Raw genomic sequence first — 14,914 nt, forward strand, 5'->3', positions numbered from 1 at the left:
CATTTTATTTTCCTCTTCTCTACAGTTCATTATTCATGCATTTTCTCGCATATCGTAACCATTTTCAGGGTCTGGCGGAGAATGAACTTCAAAAAAATTAAACTCAATGTTTATATGTACATTTTTGCATATGTAATAAAAATAACTCTTTTTATTATTATTATTATTATTTATATTAAAAAATAAACTTTAATTATTACCATCTAGTAATATTAGTATTTTTACCGCACACCATCCTCTAGTTAAATGTTTCAACACTCCAACCGTGCCTTTGTAGTTATCATTTACTAATTGCTTCATTGCAGTGGGATTCAATGTTTTTATTGCGATATTTTTTATGTAACTGTCTTTACAACTGTGATTTTGTTTAAGAGTTTTATGCTATTTAATGGTTTGTTGTTGCTGTTTAGTGTTGTTATCTGGATTATATATTGTTGTTGATGTTGTTGTAGTGGTTGTTGTTGCAGTGGTTGTTGATGTTGATGTTGCTTGATGACAGTGTTGTTGTTGTTAATTTTTCTGTTGTTGATGTTACTAGATGTTATTGTTGTTTCCACAAACAGATTTAACGTATCGCAGAAGGCCGGCGGTCATTTTTTTTAATGTTTCTGTTTATTTTGCGTCAAATTCTCGTGAACTTGATTTTTCATTTTCGCATTTTGAGTTATTTTTCGAGCGTAAAACTCGTGCCAGTGTCTCGGAAACTTGATCGAGCAAAAATTGAATTCCACAGTGTCGTAATTGACAGTTGATGCCAGGCTGGAAAATGTTTTCCAAAAGGTTATTAGATTTTTTTTCCTTGCTGAAATCCATTTTTGTGTTCACTTTTGAAGTTTTCGCTTTGTTCGTTTTAATGTACTTTGCTTTCAAATTTTGCATAATTGCAGAAATGATTCAAATTAAGAATTAAATTGTTTTTATTCATACTTAACAATCATTCGAAGCGATTAATTTTCTATAAAATCATGTAAATATATTTTGAATTAAGTGATGTTGAAGTGGCAGTGTTGAGAACCCGATGTCAGTAGATGGCTTAACTATTGGAGAAACAAACTCACAAATCCTCGTGCAAACACAAAATGCAATCCCGCGTTTTCATTTAAAATGGTTAAACACACACACACACAACCACACACACACATACACACGTTCGAACATACAGGCACACGAACATGCATTAACAAAATGAATAAACACCCATTCAATAAACAGCGGACAAACAAGTGAACAAATGTACAAGACTATAGAAAGGAGAAGAGAGAGAGAGAGAGAGAGAGAGAGGAAAGGAGAGAGACATACCCAGATACTCAGTAGCAAAGAGAACAAACAGCAAAATGTGATCATACACATGCACTTAGACACGATTTTATTTCGTTTTTTTTCTGCATCTGCATCCAAATAAAATGATTGATCTACAATTCGTTTCAACTTTTGATGTACTCTTCAAAAATTTCAACAAACATTTCATATTCGCTGTTCCAAACGTGTGCTTGTGTGTTTTTGTGTGAGAGTGTTTGGTGTGGTGTGTGTGCGTGCGTGCGTGCGTGTGTGTTATTTAATACATTAATTATATGTCTACCTAATTTTAAAAAAATTGTTGTTTTTCAACTTGAAACGATTTTCAAAATGTCAGTGTGGTTGGTTCTGCTAATTAATTAAACAAAAATGATAAATTAACGATAAATAATTCGAAGCATTTCAAATCAAAAATTTTCCACTTCAACAATTCTCAAAAATGCTCATATATAATGCATTGCTTTAAGATTTTCATCTACTTTTTTAGGTCCTCGGCAAAAAATTTACGCTCCTCTCATGGGTTTTGTCCTGTTTGCACCTTGGCAGCACATGGCGTGATACTTAGCGAGTCCTCTCTCACCAAGCATTTGTTTCACTTTTTACTTCTTTCTCAGTTTCTTTTTTTTCACTTTCCCGTGAAAACTTAATTAAAATGATAAAACTCCAAAAAAATTGGCGTTTTTATTACATTTAAAACGTAAACATGTATACAGAAAGGGTCAGTGGAGAATTTGTTTAATTTTTTTGCATTTTTATACAGTTGTTGAATGACTTTTACCTATTTTGGAAACAAATTAATTTAAATAAATTCAAGACGACGTAGAAAATATTTGAATGCTGGTGTGAACCTAGAAGACCACGTACGGCAAAAAATGAAAAAAAGAAATGATGAAAGAAAATGAATAAATATAGTAAAATATAAAATTTAATTTTATGATACCATAAAATTAAATATTTTGTATTATAATCCATCTGTCGACAATGTATACACAAATTTTTGATTCTAAATCGTTAATTGTCAATCAACAAATTTTTCTATATAATAGTGGTTGAATTTTAACTATAAAAAAACCTCAAAACTATCAATCCAATTAATTTAGATAATTATTTCAAATAAAAGATGCTTCAAACATTCAATGTTTTTTGTGTGTTTATATGTGTACGTATGTATATGTATGTGTCTTTTTTAAAAGTGTCCATGTCTATAAAATTTTGCGTTGGCTTATGCGATGTGATGTGTGTTTGACAGTGTGTGTGTGTCTGTGTGTGTTTGAACGCATATAGGGGTGTGTGTGCAGCATTGATGATATCAGATTGTGTGTGTGTGTGTGTGTGTGTGTGTGTGTGTGTGTGTGTGTGTGTGTGGGTGTGTAAGTGTGTGTGCGTTAATGATATCAGGTTCAAAACTTCATAAACTTTTACTACTTTAATTGATTTATTATCTTTTCTTGCAGGAATTTCTAAAAGCACGCAACGAAATTTTACTATCTATATTTCACATACTTGGGACGAGAATTTAAAAAGCGAATATTAATACAAATACAAATACTTATAATGTATACCAATAATCCATGTAATGTACGATTAACTAATTTATTTACTTCCATAAAATTTTGCGACCAATTAATTCCAAAGTAATATTTCATTGCAACAATTTAGCAGCGGTTTATGTTTTCTTATCTCAAACGTATTCACACGTATTTCTAATTTTTATATTTCATTGAATGTACTCTCTACTTCACACGTATCCAATAACTAGCCACATGGCGCCATAAAGATAATCAATAATAAAATTACAAATTACAGTAACTAACGACATAAATAATTAACTAATAAATAATATATAACAATAATAATAATAACCTTGTAATAAGAACAACTACCTATATTTGACCATATAGGACAGTGCTCAGTTCAGTTGTTCGATAGTCTAGCTTGTTCCTCCTTCTCGAATCTGGTATCAATTCGGCTCATCTAAGTTGATTAAAATAAGATAAATGTTATAATTAGCAAATTGTAAAAAAATAAACTATGGTTTTTAGCGGTGTTTTAGTTTTAGAAGTTTACAGATTTTTGTTCGGTTTAGATTTCATTTATTTATAATAAATAATTTTTGTTTAATTAATCATGACTTCATTACAAATGAATTCTCTGTTTTTTTTTAAGATAATTTCTAAAAAAAGATTCAACAAGTTTAAGAAAAATAATATTTACAACTTTTTTCAAGGGTAGAAAAAATTATCTTCCAAATATGAAATTTGCGATCTGCCTGCTGGTCGTCTGCACTTTCAGCTGTGAGTTCGCAAATGTTGTGCACACGGTCGGGGAACGAACTGTAGTAGATCCGAACAGTGATATAATTAAAGAGAAGGCCGAACTAATTCTTCAACTTAATAACGATACAATGACTTTTGGCCTTACTGAAAGAGTTCGTTCCGTAAAATCTGCCAAAACTCAGGTTATTTCTCAAACTTCCGTCCAATTTGTTTTAGAGAAGATTGTTACATTTGCGCAGTTGATTAATTGTTAGTAGTTGTTAATAGATAATTGCTCAATTAGTTGAGTGTTTGTGATACGTTACTCGTGCAAATTATGACAGATCGTGGCTGGAATGAAGTAAGGCTACTACCTGGTCATCGATGTGGGCTTGCTGGATTGCACTGAAGAACAGGCTGTCGCAGCTAAATCCAATTGCCAAATTACCATGGTAGGTTTAGTTGCGACTATTCAAAAATCATTTCATTTGTTTCTAGTACAATTTTTATAATTTCTTAATATTTATTCTTATTTCAAAGAACCTATTTATTTTAGCTATTGTTTAATTTAATTTATTTCACGCATTTGCATGATACTTATGCGTATTTAGTATCTTCTTCCTGATGCATAGACATGCAGATTTGAGATCGTCTTTGCTGAACGAGCATACACACCGCTTTATTCACCCGGAAGTTGATTTTCCATTGAAGTTCCATTGAAAGCCGCAATCGATCGGCCACTAAATTACCAATAATTTAAATATCTCATCGTCCCCGAGTGGAAAAATGAAATTTAAAAATACAAAAAAATATAAAAGAATATAAAAGAATACAAAATATACACAAAAACTTAGGTGTTTATGATTTTTAGATAAGATGCTAAAAAATAATCAACCAAATATAGCTACTCTTATTGTTACCATATATAAAGAGTATATTCTATATATATATATGATTGTTACAAAACTTAATTTACTCAAATAAAAAAGATAATTCTTAGCGATTAAAAAAACAATTCGAGCGTTATTTCAGTTCACAGCGACCTCTGGCGGTTAAAATTAGAACTTCTAATGATCTTTCAAAATAAATGAGTAAATTAGTTTTGAACAAGTCTTTTCCATTCATATCTCAATATTTTTACTTTGAAACAACAAAAAATATATTTTTATTGCAAAAATTATTTCAAATGAACAGAAATTAGATAAATGATTGATAATTTTCTTACGTTAAAAAATTCAATTTATGACGTTCGTAACTTTTGGACATTAGCTATTAATTTAAACCACGATTCACTTTTGTCTATTTAAAATGACAACATTGACCGCAAAGATCACGATGTTTTGGAGGAATTGTTCGACCAATTGTTGCATTTTATTGAATCCGTATTTACGTGTCAGATGTCCAGTAAAAAGTTCAGTTAGATGTTATGCTAAGAAGCCTGCAGGTTTTATTTGTTTTGTGATCATCACCTATGCTATCTATCTGGTATCACCAACTTATCAACTATTTCTTCAAAAAGAAGTCTACTAAATTCTTATAAAATAAATAAATGAATCTTAAATACGACCACCAAAGTCTACCTAATTAATAATAAATTTAAAAATATTGCTAGTATCTAATGTTTTTTATTATTTATTTTATTAAATAAATAAAATGATTTTAGGAGGATTATCATGTGCTTTATTAATTTAAGTTAATGATTAATTAATTAATTAAAAATCCTTAATAATTTCTATTCTATTCTTAATTGTATTTTTTTTTACATTTTATGCTTTATTTTTAAGAAACAAATTCTAAAAACAAAAACCCTAAAAATTGAACAGTACTAGCGTAAATAAATGAATGAATTACTTGTAAAAAACTAAAAATGACTTCTGTAAACAAACTTGTAAAAAAAACAAACTGTTAATTCTATATATTTAACATTTAATAACTAAAATTAATTAACAATACGGTTAATACTTGAAAATATATCTTGCAAACTTATGCTAGCTAGTCAAGTTTTTCTTCAAAAGATATTTTCAAATAACTCAATCTTAATTCTTAATTAATAACACAATAGTATTGTGTTATTATTGAATAATCTGAATCACCATATCAACTCCTTATCTTCTTATATTCTTTGTCCCTATTTAATTCTTTTAACATATTTGTTATTACACCAATGGTAAAAAATTCAACTTGAAAAAACTTCTCAAAACATACACCGAAGACAACATATAATATAATCTCAATTAAGAAATTGTTTTCAAAAAAATCTGCTTGTATAAAATGAAATAAGCATAATTTGTATAACTTTTAGTGTAATGGTTTTTTTAAATTGAACTAATGTGCCACTGAATTTAAATAGGTATTTCAGCAAAAACCTCTAAATCAAGTACTCCAGCAGTAAGCCTGAAGCCTAAACTTCAGCCTGTCACAGATGTGAAGTTGTTAACCAGTCGATTATGTGGGGGAAATATTTTGAAAGAAGGAGAGGACCCAGTATTAAAAGACAAATCTGAATATCCTGATTGGCTATGGAGTTTAAGGTGATTTTAAACTTTAAGATACAAATTCTGATCTTGTGTTTTTAATGATAATACTACCTTTTAATGCATATGTTTGCATATTAAGGCTATATTACTTCCAAAATTCTTCTATCAATCAGATTAACTAGATCTCCACCTCCTTTGGAAGAAATTGATCAGGATAGTTGGCAGTATTGGAAAAGAGTCAACAAATTAGATAAAAAACGAAGGGGTCAAGAACTGGCCCTTAAATACAAATATCATAAATTTTAATAAATTTTTTTGTACATTAAATTTTTTGTTTCATTACAATAAAAAACGTCAACACGTTTATCTATTTTTGTTGGTATTTTTTTGGCTGACAACTTTAAGTTTAAAATGAGAGATGTAACAGATATCATTACTTTAATATAAAAGTTGTTTGTACTGTCTTGAGTAGATTATTGCTGATTCAGACATTTATTTGAAATACGAATGAATCTCAGAAAGGCTTTGGAACCCACAAACTTCTCTGGTTTTGATCCATTCTTCCAGTGGACATGGATTCGCTTGCTGACCCATTCACCAAAGAATTTGTATCAGACTCCACGTTCTCCATGAATGTGCTATCAATTGCTTGAGCCTTTGATATCAATAGATCAACGAGGTCTTGCCGGATGGGTGCGGGAGCTTTAATTTGCATCATCTGCTCTTTTCTTAATTTATCTTTGGATCGAATGTCTGGTTCGTTTTTCAACGTCGTGGTGCGTGAAAAGACTTCATGACTGTCTGCTTCAGTCGTCGTGTTGTTGACGCTGTAGCCACGAACGGAGTTACCAAAGATCGTGTCAAAAGTATTTTCTCTCGGCTGGTTGTCGGTTTTTATAAGTTTTGGTTTTATAAGAATTTCATCGGCATAGATGCTTTTGAAGCTGCTTAGATAGCTGTCTGTTGTACTTTCCTCATTGGTACTTTGTCGTTTGTATCTCATAGTTTGATCGATTGGCCAGATAAAATTGGGCTCATTCTTAGGTCTATTGTTCACAAACGTGCGAAAATAATCTTTCGTGTCGCCTCGTGGCTTTGTAGAATTTAACCCAATCATCCTGATAAATTTAGATGTCACACAAGAAGCAATATAATTCTACAAAAAATTTAAATATCTATTTGATGTTAATTTGGATTTTAGAGGATCATGTAAACAATTTGGAATTTTAGTTTCATATTTTCATCGCAACATAACAGTCTACGTTCGTGTTGACGTCATTAAAAAATATATCTTTTTTTGTGTTGAGAAATTCGTTTTTGCAACAAATTAATAAAATGTTATCACTATATTGAAAATTTGGCGTATTGAAACTAAAACATACTTATTTAAAATAAACCCCTCATTCAATTAATATTTCAAATCCAATTTAGATTATTCAAATTTTTGCGCCTTTTCTCTTAATTGGCTGTAGAGAAGATTAGGAATAAAAAAAAATTTGGATTCGTTGTTTATGTCAGGCCTAGGCTGTAAACATTACGTCAATAATCTCCTAAGCTCCTCCCACGGCGTCTTCTTGCAATTTATTTGCTCCTTTTCTCTTCATTCTTCTCAATAAGTTAGCGCGCCTTATCGGTTCGGTACGTTGGTCAACTGATTCTCTCATTTCTCGCTGAATTTATTACAATTTGTAACTTAATTGTTTGAATTTTTCACGCGTTTATTTCAATTTTCCAACCTACACTCAAACAGAATTTTTTGAATATTATTTGGTGGTTGTAACTGAAGGAGTTTAACAACTTAACAACAATGGTAAAGCCGAAGAAGAACGAAACTGCTCCCGCCGTTGAACGTTTGTCTTTTTATTTTCATTCATTTCGTTCGTTATATTTCATGTCTGTTAAAACTTTGCAACTTGCATCACCAATTTGTTCTTCATAAGTCTTATGTTAGTAATGCTTCCGAAACTAAACCCATCGATCTTGTTCTTTAAATAAATATATAGAAATTAGAATTTCTAATTAGATTAATAATTTATTTAATTTAATGCCTAATCTAAGATCTTGTTCTTACCACATTCATTCCTCCAGCTAAAACGGAAAAGACGGCCAGCAACGCCGAGGGCGATTCGAAATCGAAAGTGGACAAGAAGACTGCCAAGGGCGGTGGCACCAAAGCTGGCAAAGTCACGAGTAAGTGACGTCACATCTGCACTAAAATTTATAATCTCTTTGATCCTCATTCACCATTATTTTATTTTAATATTAATATTATTGTTTATTTGATGAATGCAAATTAACTATTGATATATATATATATATCATATCAGATATCTAAATAATCAATACTATATTTTTAATTTAATTAACAACAAATATCACAACGTTTTTTATGTATTGCTATTGCATTGTTGCAAGTGCATTGGCATTGTGATTTCAGGCAGGATGTAATCATGTAATAAAACTAATTTCAGGTTACGTAATATATACTTATCAAAAGTTTTGAGAGAATTGTTTGGCTAATAGTAATAGTCTTGAGCCATCCATCATATTTCCAAAAATCTCTTGCTACTCTCATTGTTAATCAATTATAAGGTTTTTTAATTTGTACATAATATCCGAATTTTGAATTATCAGTAAATATCTGACTTTCAGAGAAAGCAAAGAAAGGAGCTGCCAAGGCCAAGAAATCGCCAGCTAAGAAGAAGAGTGCTGACAAATAATACCATCATTAGCCAATTAGCAACTTCTTAGTATGTATATAATCTGTAGTCTAACACTGATAAACATTGATCTTTAATTTTACTTATGTTTGTTTTAACATAAAAAATTTTCACATGATTTTTTGGATGCCTTTATAAGGCCATGCGACTTCAACTGTTTGTGACTGTTGTTTAGATGTATGATGGTGGCCATAACTTTTATATCGTAATAAAATGAATTTTTGATATCTTTTTATTTCTTACTAGTGAAAAACAAGAGTGAATTCAAGATAGTGAATAATATAATTAAACATGCGAATCAGATGTCTAAAATTGATACTGATTAAAAAACTTAATGAAAATACAGTTTGAGTCAAGGCAACATAATTATTGCAAACTTTCAAGTTTTAAAATAGCTCAAAAGTGTAAATCAATAACTGCCATACCCATGAAACTGGCAGTAGACAAATAAAGCAAGGGGCATATTTGATACAAATATGGCAAACAATTTTCATTGAATTAACATTGAAAAATTAAACCCTTTTTCTTGCAAGTGTTTAACGTCTGGCTTGTGGTTTCATAGGTGTGGGCAGTATTGAAGAGTTGATATCTACCTTGCGACGTCTGAAGTTTGCCGACGGAACTGTTGGACTACTTAAACTGGTTCAGTCAATTAAATGGACCGAAATGAGAAAGTTCAAGTGTGAATAGTGAATAATAATATAGAAAGGTAAGGAAATGAAATTCACTTTGATCTCTGTCTGTTTAGGGTGCCTTCGTTTAAACCATCACGGCAACCAATGTTACTGCTGTTGTATGATCTAAAATTTTATTTTTTTTAGTTTAAAAATTTTAATCAAAAATTTTTCGGGCTTATAAATATGCTTAAAAATAAAAATTTCTTTTGGGAAAATAAAGGAAAAGCATGAATATAGGAACTAAAAATAATAAAGTTAAATCTAGAAAATGAAAAAAGGTTTAATAACGTAGTTTGGAATTGAACAAAATTTTCAAGTAGATTGCCATCAAAATTCAAATTGATGTAGCTGGTAGCACGAGAAGGGTATTACAGTTGAAAAAATTTCGAAATGTGTGATGCCAGGTAAGGCATAATTATTACTGAGTGCTTCTGGGTATGCGTGTTGGGCATACAGCTTTACATAAGATTTGAAAAATTACTGGCGTCAAACTCAAATTCTGTGGTCTAGAGAATAAAGTTAATGAAAAACTAAAAACTATTTTAAAATTAATCGGCGTCCATTCATTATATTCGAGCAAGAGATTCTATAACTTGATGCTACTAATTTAAATGCATTACATGAAGAAAAGTAATTTGGTGAGATTTACAAATTTTGACATAATCACCTCGCCATATTAAAAAAGTCAGGCTTTCCAAGATCAACTGGCTTCAGTTTAGGAAATCTGCATTTGGACATTTGAGTAGCTTTGATATCAATAAACTTCTCCTTAATGTCAGAATCTCCGTTACTACTGGCATTGTCAGCGATGATGGAATTTTTTGGTGGGTTAGGATCAGAATCGTTTGAAGAGTTTGAGTTAGGCAGATTGGAAGTATGGTTGGTTTGGTGAACGTCATTCAGCGTCGTAGCAAGCTCAGAATCGTTGCCACTTTTTATTGAAGTCTGTGATGAATTTTTCTTTGCGGATTCTAGTGAGAGATTGCTGTTGCTAGGTTCAAAATAAAACAAAAATAAAAAATAGCAAACTTAATAAACTAAAACTGAAAAGTGAAACGAAAATTTCTAAGCTAAAAAACTGAAACATATTTGAAACCGATGAACTCTAACTCTGAGTGCAAATTAGTAAAGAACTCAGGGCGCCCTTCATCGATAGATTTCTTTCGACCATAAGATGACAAATCCTGTCTGCCGTTACTTTTTTGATATAACATCAACATAAATATTCACAATTATTCAAAAATTATTATTCATAATTGAACAGAAAATTACATCAAGATATGAAGTACATAACATCAACAGATATAAAACATTCGCCAACATGACATTGAAAACACATGCAGCAAAGCAAAATATACAAATACAAACATCACTTTACACCAACGTATGCACGTTGGTGGGAAGTGATGTTCTCAAAATTTTCAACCAACAAACACATTTCTTGGTAATAGAACCTTGATGAAGAACCCAGTCTAAAAAAGTCGGGTTTGGTTTCACCAGTGATTGTGTCTGTGCTCTCATTAAACAAAGATTTTTTCTGTCTGCTGTTAAGGTAACTGTTGTTGTAGTATCTTTCATTTCCATAGTTATTGTTGTTTAGGTTAGTGTTGTTAGTATGGCTGTTCACCGTTACACCCAAATTGTCATCATCTTGTTCACACCTGGATGATAGAACATTTAGTTTTCATATGTTGATGGATCAAAAAATCGCAAATCGTTGTTTAAACTGTAAAGGAACTACAAAATGGATCGAACAATTTTTTAGTTAGGTGACTAAAAATCTAACAACGGAAATTCTAACAAATACTGAACACTAGATAGAAAATTATTTTCTGCCATACATCCAGTAATCATGGAAAGCAACATGAACTCTATTATTTTAAAAAAATAATTTATTTCCCAATGTATAACAGTTTTTTAAATTAAAAGAGTATAAACATTACTTGACCTTACCATAATGGCTTTCTATTATCTCCAGCACCAAAATCAGCATTTTCACCTTTTGTTGATTCGGAGAAACGAACCGAAAAGCTGTTCTCACGACTTCCCATCTTTCTGTTATCAGATGGAAAAGTTCCTTTCATGATTCCTTGCATTGAATTTTTGTCCTGTGCTATTGAGGGATTCGTCTTTTCCTTGGCGTACCCGAATGACAAGAGCGTTGACATGTCTGACCTCTGCTCCTTCTGACTCTTCAATCTACAATGTTGACAGATGGGTGATGTTTGCGTAGTAGCAGTCAGCACTGCATTGCATTAATGAAATCGTCTATCGAAACCGAATGAAAATAAATTTTTATTATTTGACAAAGTTGTTCCTTCAATTACTCAATTCAATTAACAACAAATGTTCCCTTCAAGATATTTTCAAATTTGTCAATAACTTAATCTTATCATTTTTAACTTGAAATGAATTAAATGAACCAATTTTATGTTACTATACTGTTGTAAAACAATGTATATGGTGTAGTGGTAAAGTGCCTGGATTCAACTGAAAAGTGATCTTTGCCTATTGAAGGCAAAGTGATATTGAAGGAATATTGTATCGCATGAACATATCATTAATGTTAACAGTTTTGTAACATTTTTAATGATATCAACCTGTTTTTGTAGTAATCTGAGTTATTGATGGCCATGTTTGATTTGAAGTCTGAATCAAGCTTCTTTATAGCTTTTTCAAAAGAAATTTTTTAAAATTTAATGTTAATAACTATATAAAATTTGTTTTAATGTAAAATATGTCTTTAAAACTTAAATGAACATGTAAGAGAATATAAAATTCGATCAGAATTGAGAATGAAGAAAGAGAGGCGAATACCAAAAGCCCTGTTGTTTTCAGACATGAGACCATCCTTGTGCTCATACTCCATAGCAAATGGTGACTTAGAAGCCAGTAAAGGATTGGATAAAAATTTCTTGTGTAACTGTTGACTGCTTGCTGTCTTATCAAATGTAGGAGTTTGATTTTGTTGAAAGTTGTCAATGTATCTGTAGGGAAGTTTTAATAAACATTTCAAAGTTGAAAAGTTTATTTATTTTTACTATTTCTAAATATAGAATAAAAATTTCTTATAGAAAATTTGGAAGGCATGGTTGGACCAACATGCTTAAACATCTATATAAATTTAGAATATAACAAACAATTATGAATGAATAATCAATAAAGAAGAAAAACGTACTGGAAAATGATAATGGAACAATAAAAATGTGCAAGAAAATAAAAAAACAAATTAGAAGAGCCATAACTTTGAAGTTTTTTGTTCAGTAGTGGGTTTGCCACCAGTCTGATCAGCACATGAGTAACTATTTTCACCTTCGTCATTTAACCAAGTTGGTCTTTCTGAATTGTAGAACTCTGGCTGTTGCATATGTGAATCTTTGCTGTACTGCTCAATATAATTTTCTTCACTATTGTTAATATTTTTATTGTAAAGAGCATACTGTTCATCCCTTCTTAAATTTTCATTGACATTCACAGAGTTATTAACATTTCGATAATTTTCATATTCTTCGTCATCATAATTGTTTGATGGGCCGCCATCTTCAACAAAATTTTCTTTGTAGCCCCTACCATTGAAGTCCAAATTATCTTGGTAGAGATCCAGATCATTCTCTTGCATCCACTGCCTGCGTGCTGGAGGAGGGTCGTCCTCAAAAGGCTGCTGCTGCTGCTGCCTCGTCGATTTATTCGCACTGCTACTCCATGCTGTTGTTGATAAATTTGAGTCGTACCCCAGGCCGGGAATTTGAGATTTTTGTGGCGCAGCAACGACAGGACGCGGAACATAATTCGATTTCTTGGAAGCGTGGTTGTTATACCAGCTCGACGTAGCTTAATTAATAAAATTAATAAATTAATTGATAATTATTAAAAGTTTTCAGTAAAATATGAAAAGAAAAACTTACCATTGTATGACATTTTAAAACTAAACGGGAGCAGACCAAATTACTAAAAGAACCAATGCATGGTTGTCATAGCAACCAGGAAAATTGCAAATTACTATTAACCAGATTTATTGAACTTTTTAAAATTTATAATTTTTAATTATGCATTTTTAACAAATTTACGGCAATTTATTTTTTTAGTTATTAAAAAAAATAATTTAAAAATGTAATAAAACTTAAAAGTTAGATTAACTTTTAAAATTATTTAAAAATATAAATGCTTACAATCACGATTGCATGCATTTGGATTTGATTTTCATTTAAAATTTGCTTTTAATTTTTTAAATTATATTTAAATTTAATTTATTTATTTAACAAATTATTATAATGTGTTGATGATTGCAGGTTATCATTATTTTTATATTATTAGTATTTTATATTATTTTAATTATTTTTCTTTATTGATAAAATATTAAAATCTAATCTAAAGAAAATGATAATAAAATAAATTTAAGATTTTGTTTGCTAACAATTTTTAATTTGTTACTAATGAATCTTTTGTTATGTTACTGACATATCTTGTAATAAAAATGCTATTTTTTATTTAAAATTAGTTTTTTTTATATTTTAATTGCTTTTAAATTTTAATCTTAAATTCTTAATTAATAAATTAACAGAAGTTTTAAATTGAATTTTTATTAGTATAAAATTATATTATAATTTATAATAATACTTATTATTTTTTAAATCATTGAAGTTTAAATTAAAATTTAATTATTTTTAATTTAAGAAATTAGCTTGGAAGTAAAAAGTCCAGAGACCAAAGAGTTTCAACAATTTTTTCGAAATGAAAAATGAAGACGAAGTATCAATTCAGATGGATTATTTCTCTTCCGTTAGTATTTTCAATGTTTCACATTTTAAAATCTTTTTTTCAATGTTTTTAATTTTCTTTGTTTTTTGATATTTTTTTAAAGTAAATTCAGCATTGCAAACTTTGAAATTTTAAGTTTCAAACCTATTTTTGATTAAAATATACTTGATTGGATTTCACATAAGTTTTATTTCGGATTTTTCCATTAAAATAGTAACACCACCACTTTAAAAAATGATGACCACACCAGCTGGACCCTGGCTTGCCTCCATTGTTTCAGAGTACCACAGATGCTGTCCGTGACATCTTCACCAACATTGATGATCTGCACATTCATACAATACAAACTTCTAAATGGTTTCTGTTCACATTTTTTTGCATGACATTTATTTGCCATACTATTAGTCAAAATGTTGAATTTTACTGTTTTTTCAAATTTAATTATACCAATTCAGTTTTATAGTTTTTTTATCAAATTGAAATTTTGTTTCAACTGCATCAACATTTTTCACAATTAGAAAAAGATTCTCAATATGAATATTATCTTTATTTCAATCAGCATAGTTCCAAGAAGAGTTAATTTAGATGCGTGCTTGTCAATCAACTTGGCTCCTCCCACCACCACAATCAACGTTGAACATGACTTGTTGACAGGAGAGATGTTGGTTTTCAATGAGGTTGTTGTTTGTCATTTGCCACCAGCTTCATGTTGGAATTCAATTCTACAATTC

The 14,914-nt window shown here is 30.2% G+C and overlaps 4 protein-coding genes across 4 annotated transcripts in view; 2 read left to right on the forward strand and 2 right to left on the reverse strand.

Moving 5' to 3' along the window:
• Nucleotides 1-5,969: 5,969 nt before the first annotated feature.
• Nucleotides 5,970-6,334, forward strand: HELRODRAFT_84746 (hypothetical protein; the record flags this gene model as incomplete). The annotated part of the gene is made up of 2 exons (XM_009025303.1): nt 5,970-6,082; nt 6,202-6,334. Coding segments are annotated over 2 exons (246 nt in total), but the record flags the coding sequence as incomplete, so codon positions are not given.
• Nucleotides 6,335-6,542: 208 nt separating this feature from the next.
• HELRODRAFT_177216 (hypothetical protein) lies at nt 6,543-7,145 on the reverse strand (the record flags this gene model as incomplete). Its single annotated transcript, XM_009025416.1, has 1 exon — nt 6,543-7,145. One exon carries the CDS (start codon nt 7,143-7,145, stop codon nt 6,543-6,545), a length of 603 nt encoding a protein of 200 aa, XP_009023664.1.
• A 1,835-nt stretch (nt 7,146-8,980) lies between these two features.
• On the reverse strand, nt 8,981-13,381 carry HELRODRAFT_193050 (hypothetical protein). The gene is made up of 9 exons (XM_009025417.1): nt 13,331-13,381; nt 12,671-13,256; nt 12,186-12,412; nt 12,026-12,095; nt 11,379-11,624; nt 10,880-11,086; nt 10,093-10,416; nt 9,477-9,548; nt 8,981-9,387 (listed from the first exon to the last, which is right to left on the reverse strand). The coding sequence occupies exons 1-9, from the start codon at nt 13,341-13,343 to the stop codon at nt 9,285-9,287; spliced, it is 1,848 nt and encodes a 615-aa protein (XP_009023665.1). The 5' UTR covers nt 13,344-13,381; the 3' UTR covers nt 8,981-9,284.
• A 782-nt stretch (nt 13,382-14,163) lies between these two features.
• The window catches only part of HELRODRAFT_193051 (hypothetical protein), a gene marked incomplete at its 5' end in the record, with an annotated part of 14,538 nt that continues 13,787 nt past the window's right edge, over nt 14,164-14,914 (forward strand). The window contains 2 exons of the mRNA XM_009025418.1: nt 14,164-14,204; nt 14,434-14,540. Of these exons, the coding sequence (XP_009023666.1) occupies nt 14,164-14,204; nt 14,434-14,540 (148 nt within the window). The remainder of the gene's footprint in view (nt 14,205-14,433; nt 14,541-14,914) is intronic.

Source organism: Helobdella robusta, assembly GCF_000326865.2.
Source record: "Helobdella robusta unplaced genomic scaffold HELROscaffold_41, whole genome shotgun sequence".
Lineage (NCBI taxonomy): Eukaryota > Metazoa > Annelida > Clitellata > Rhynchobdellida > Glossiphoniidae > Helobdella > Helobdella robusta.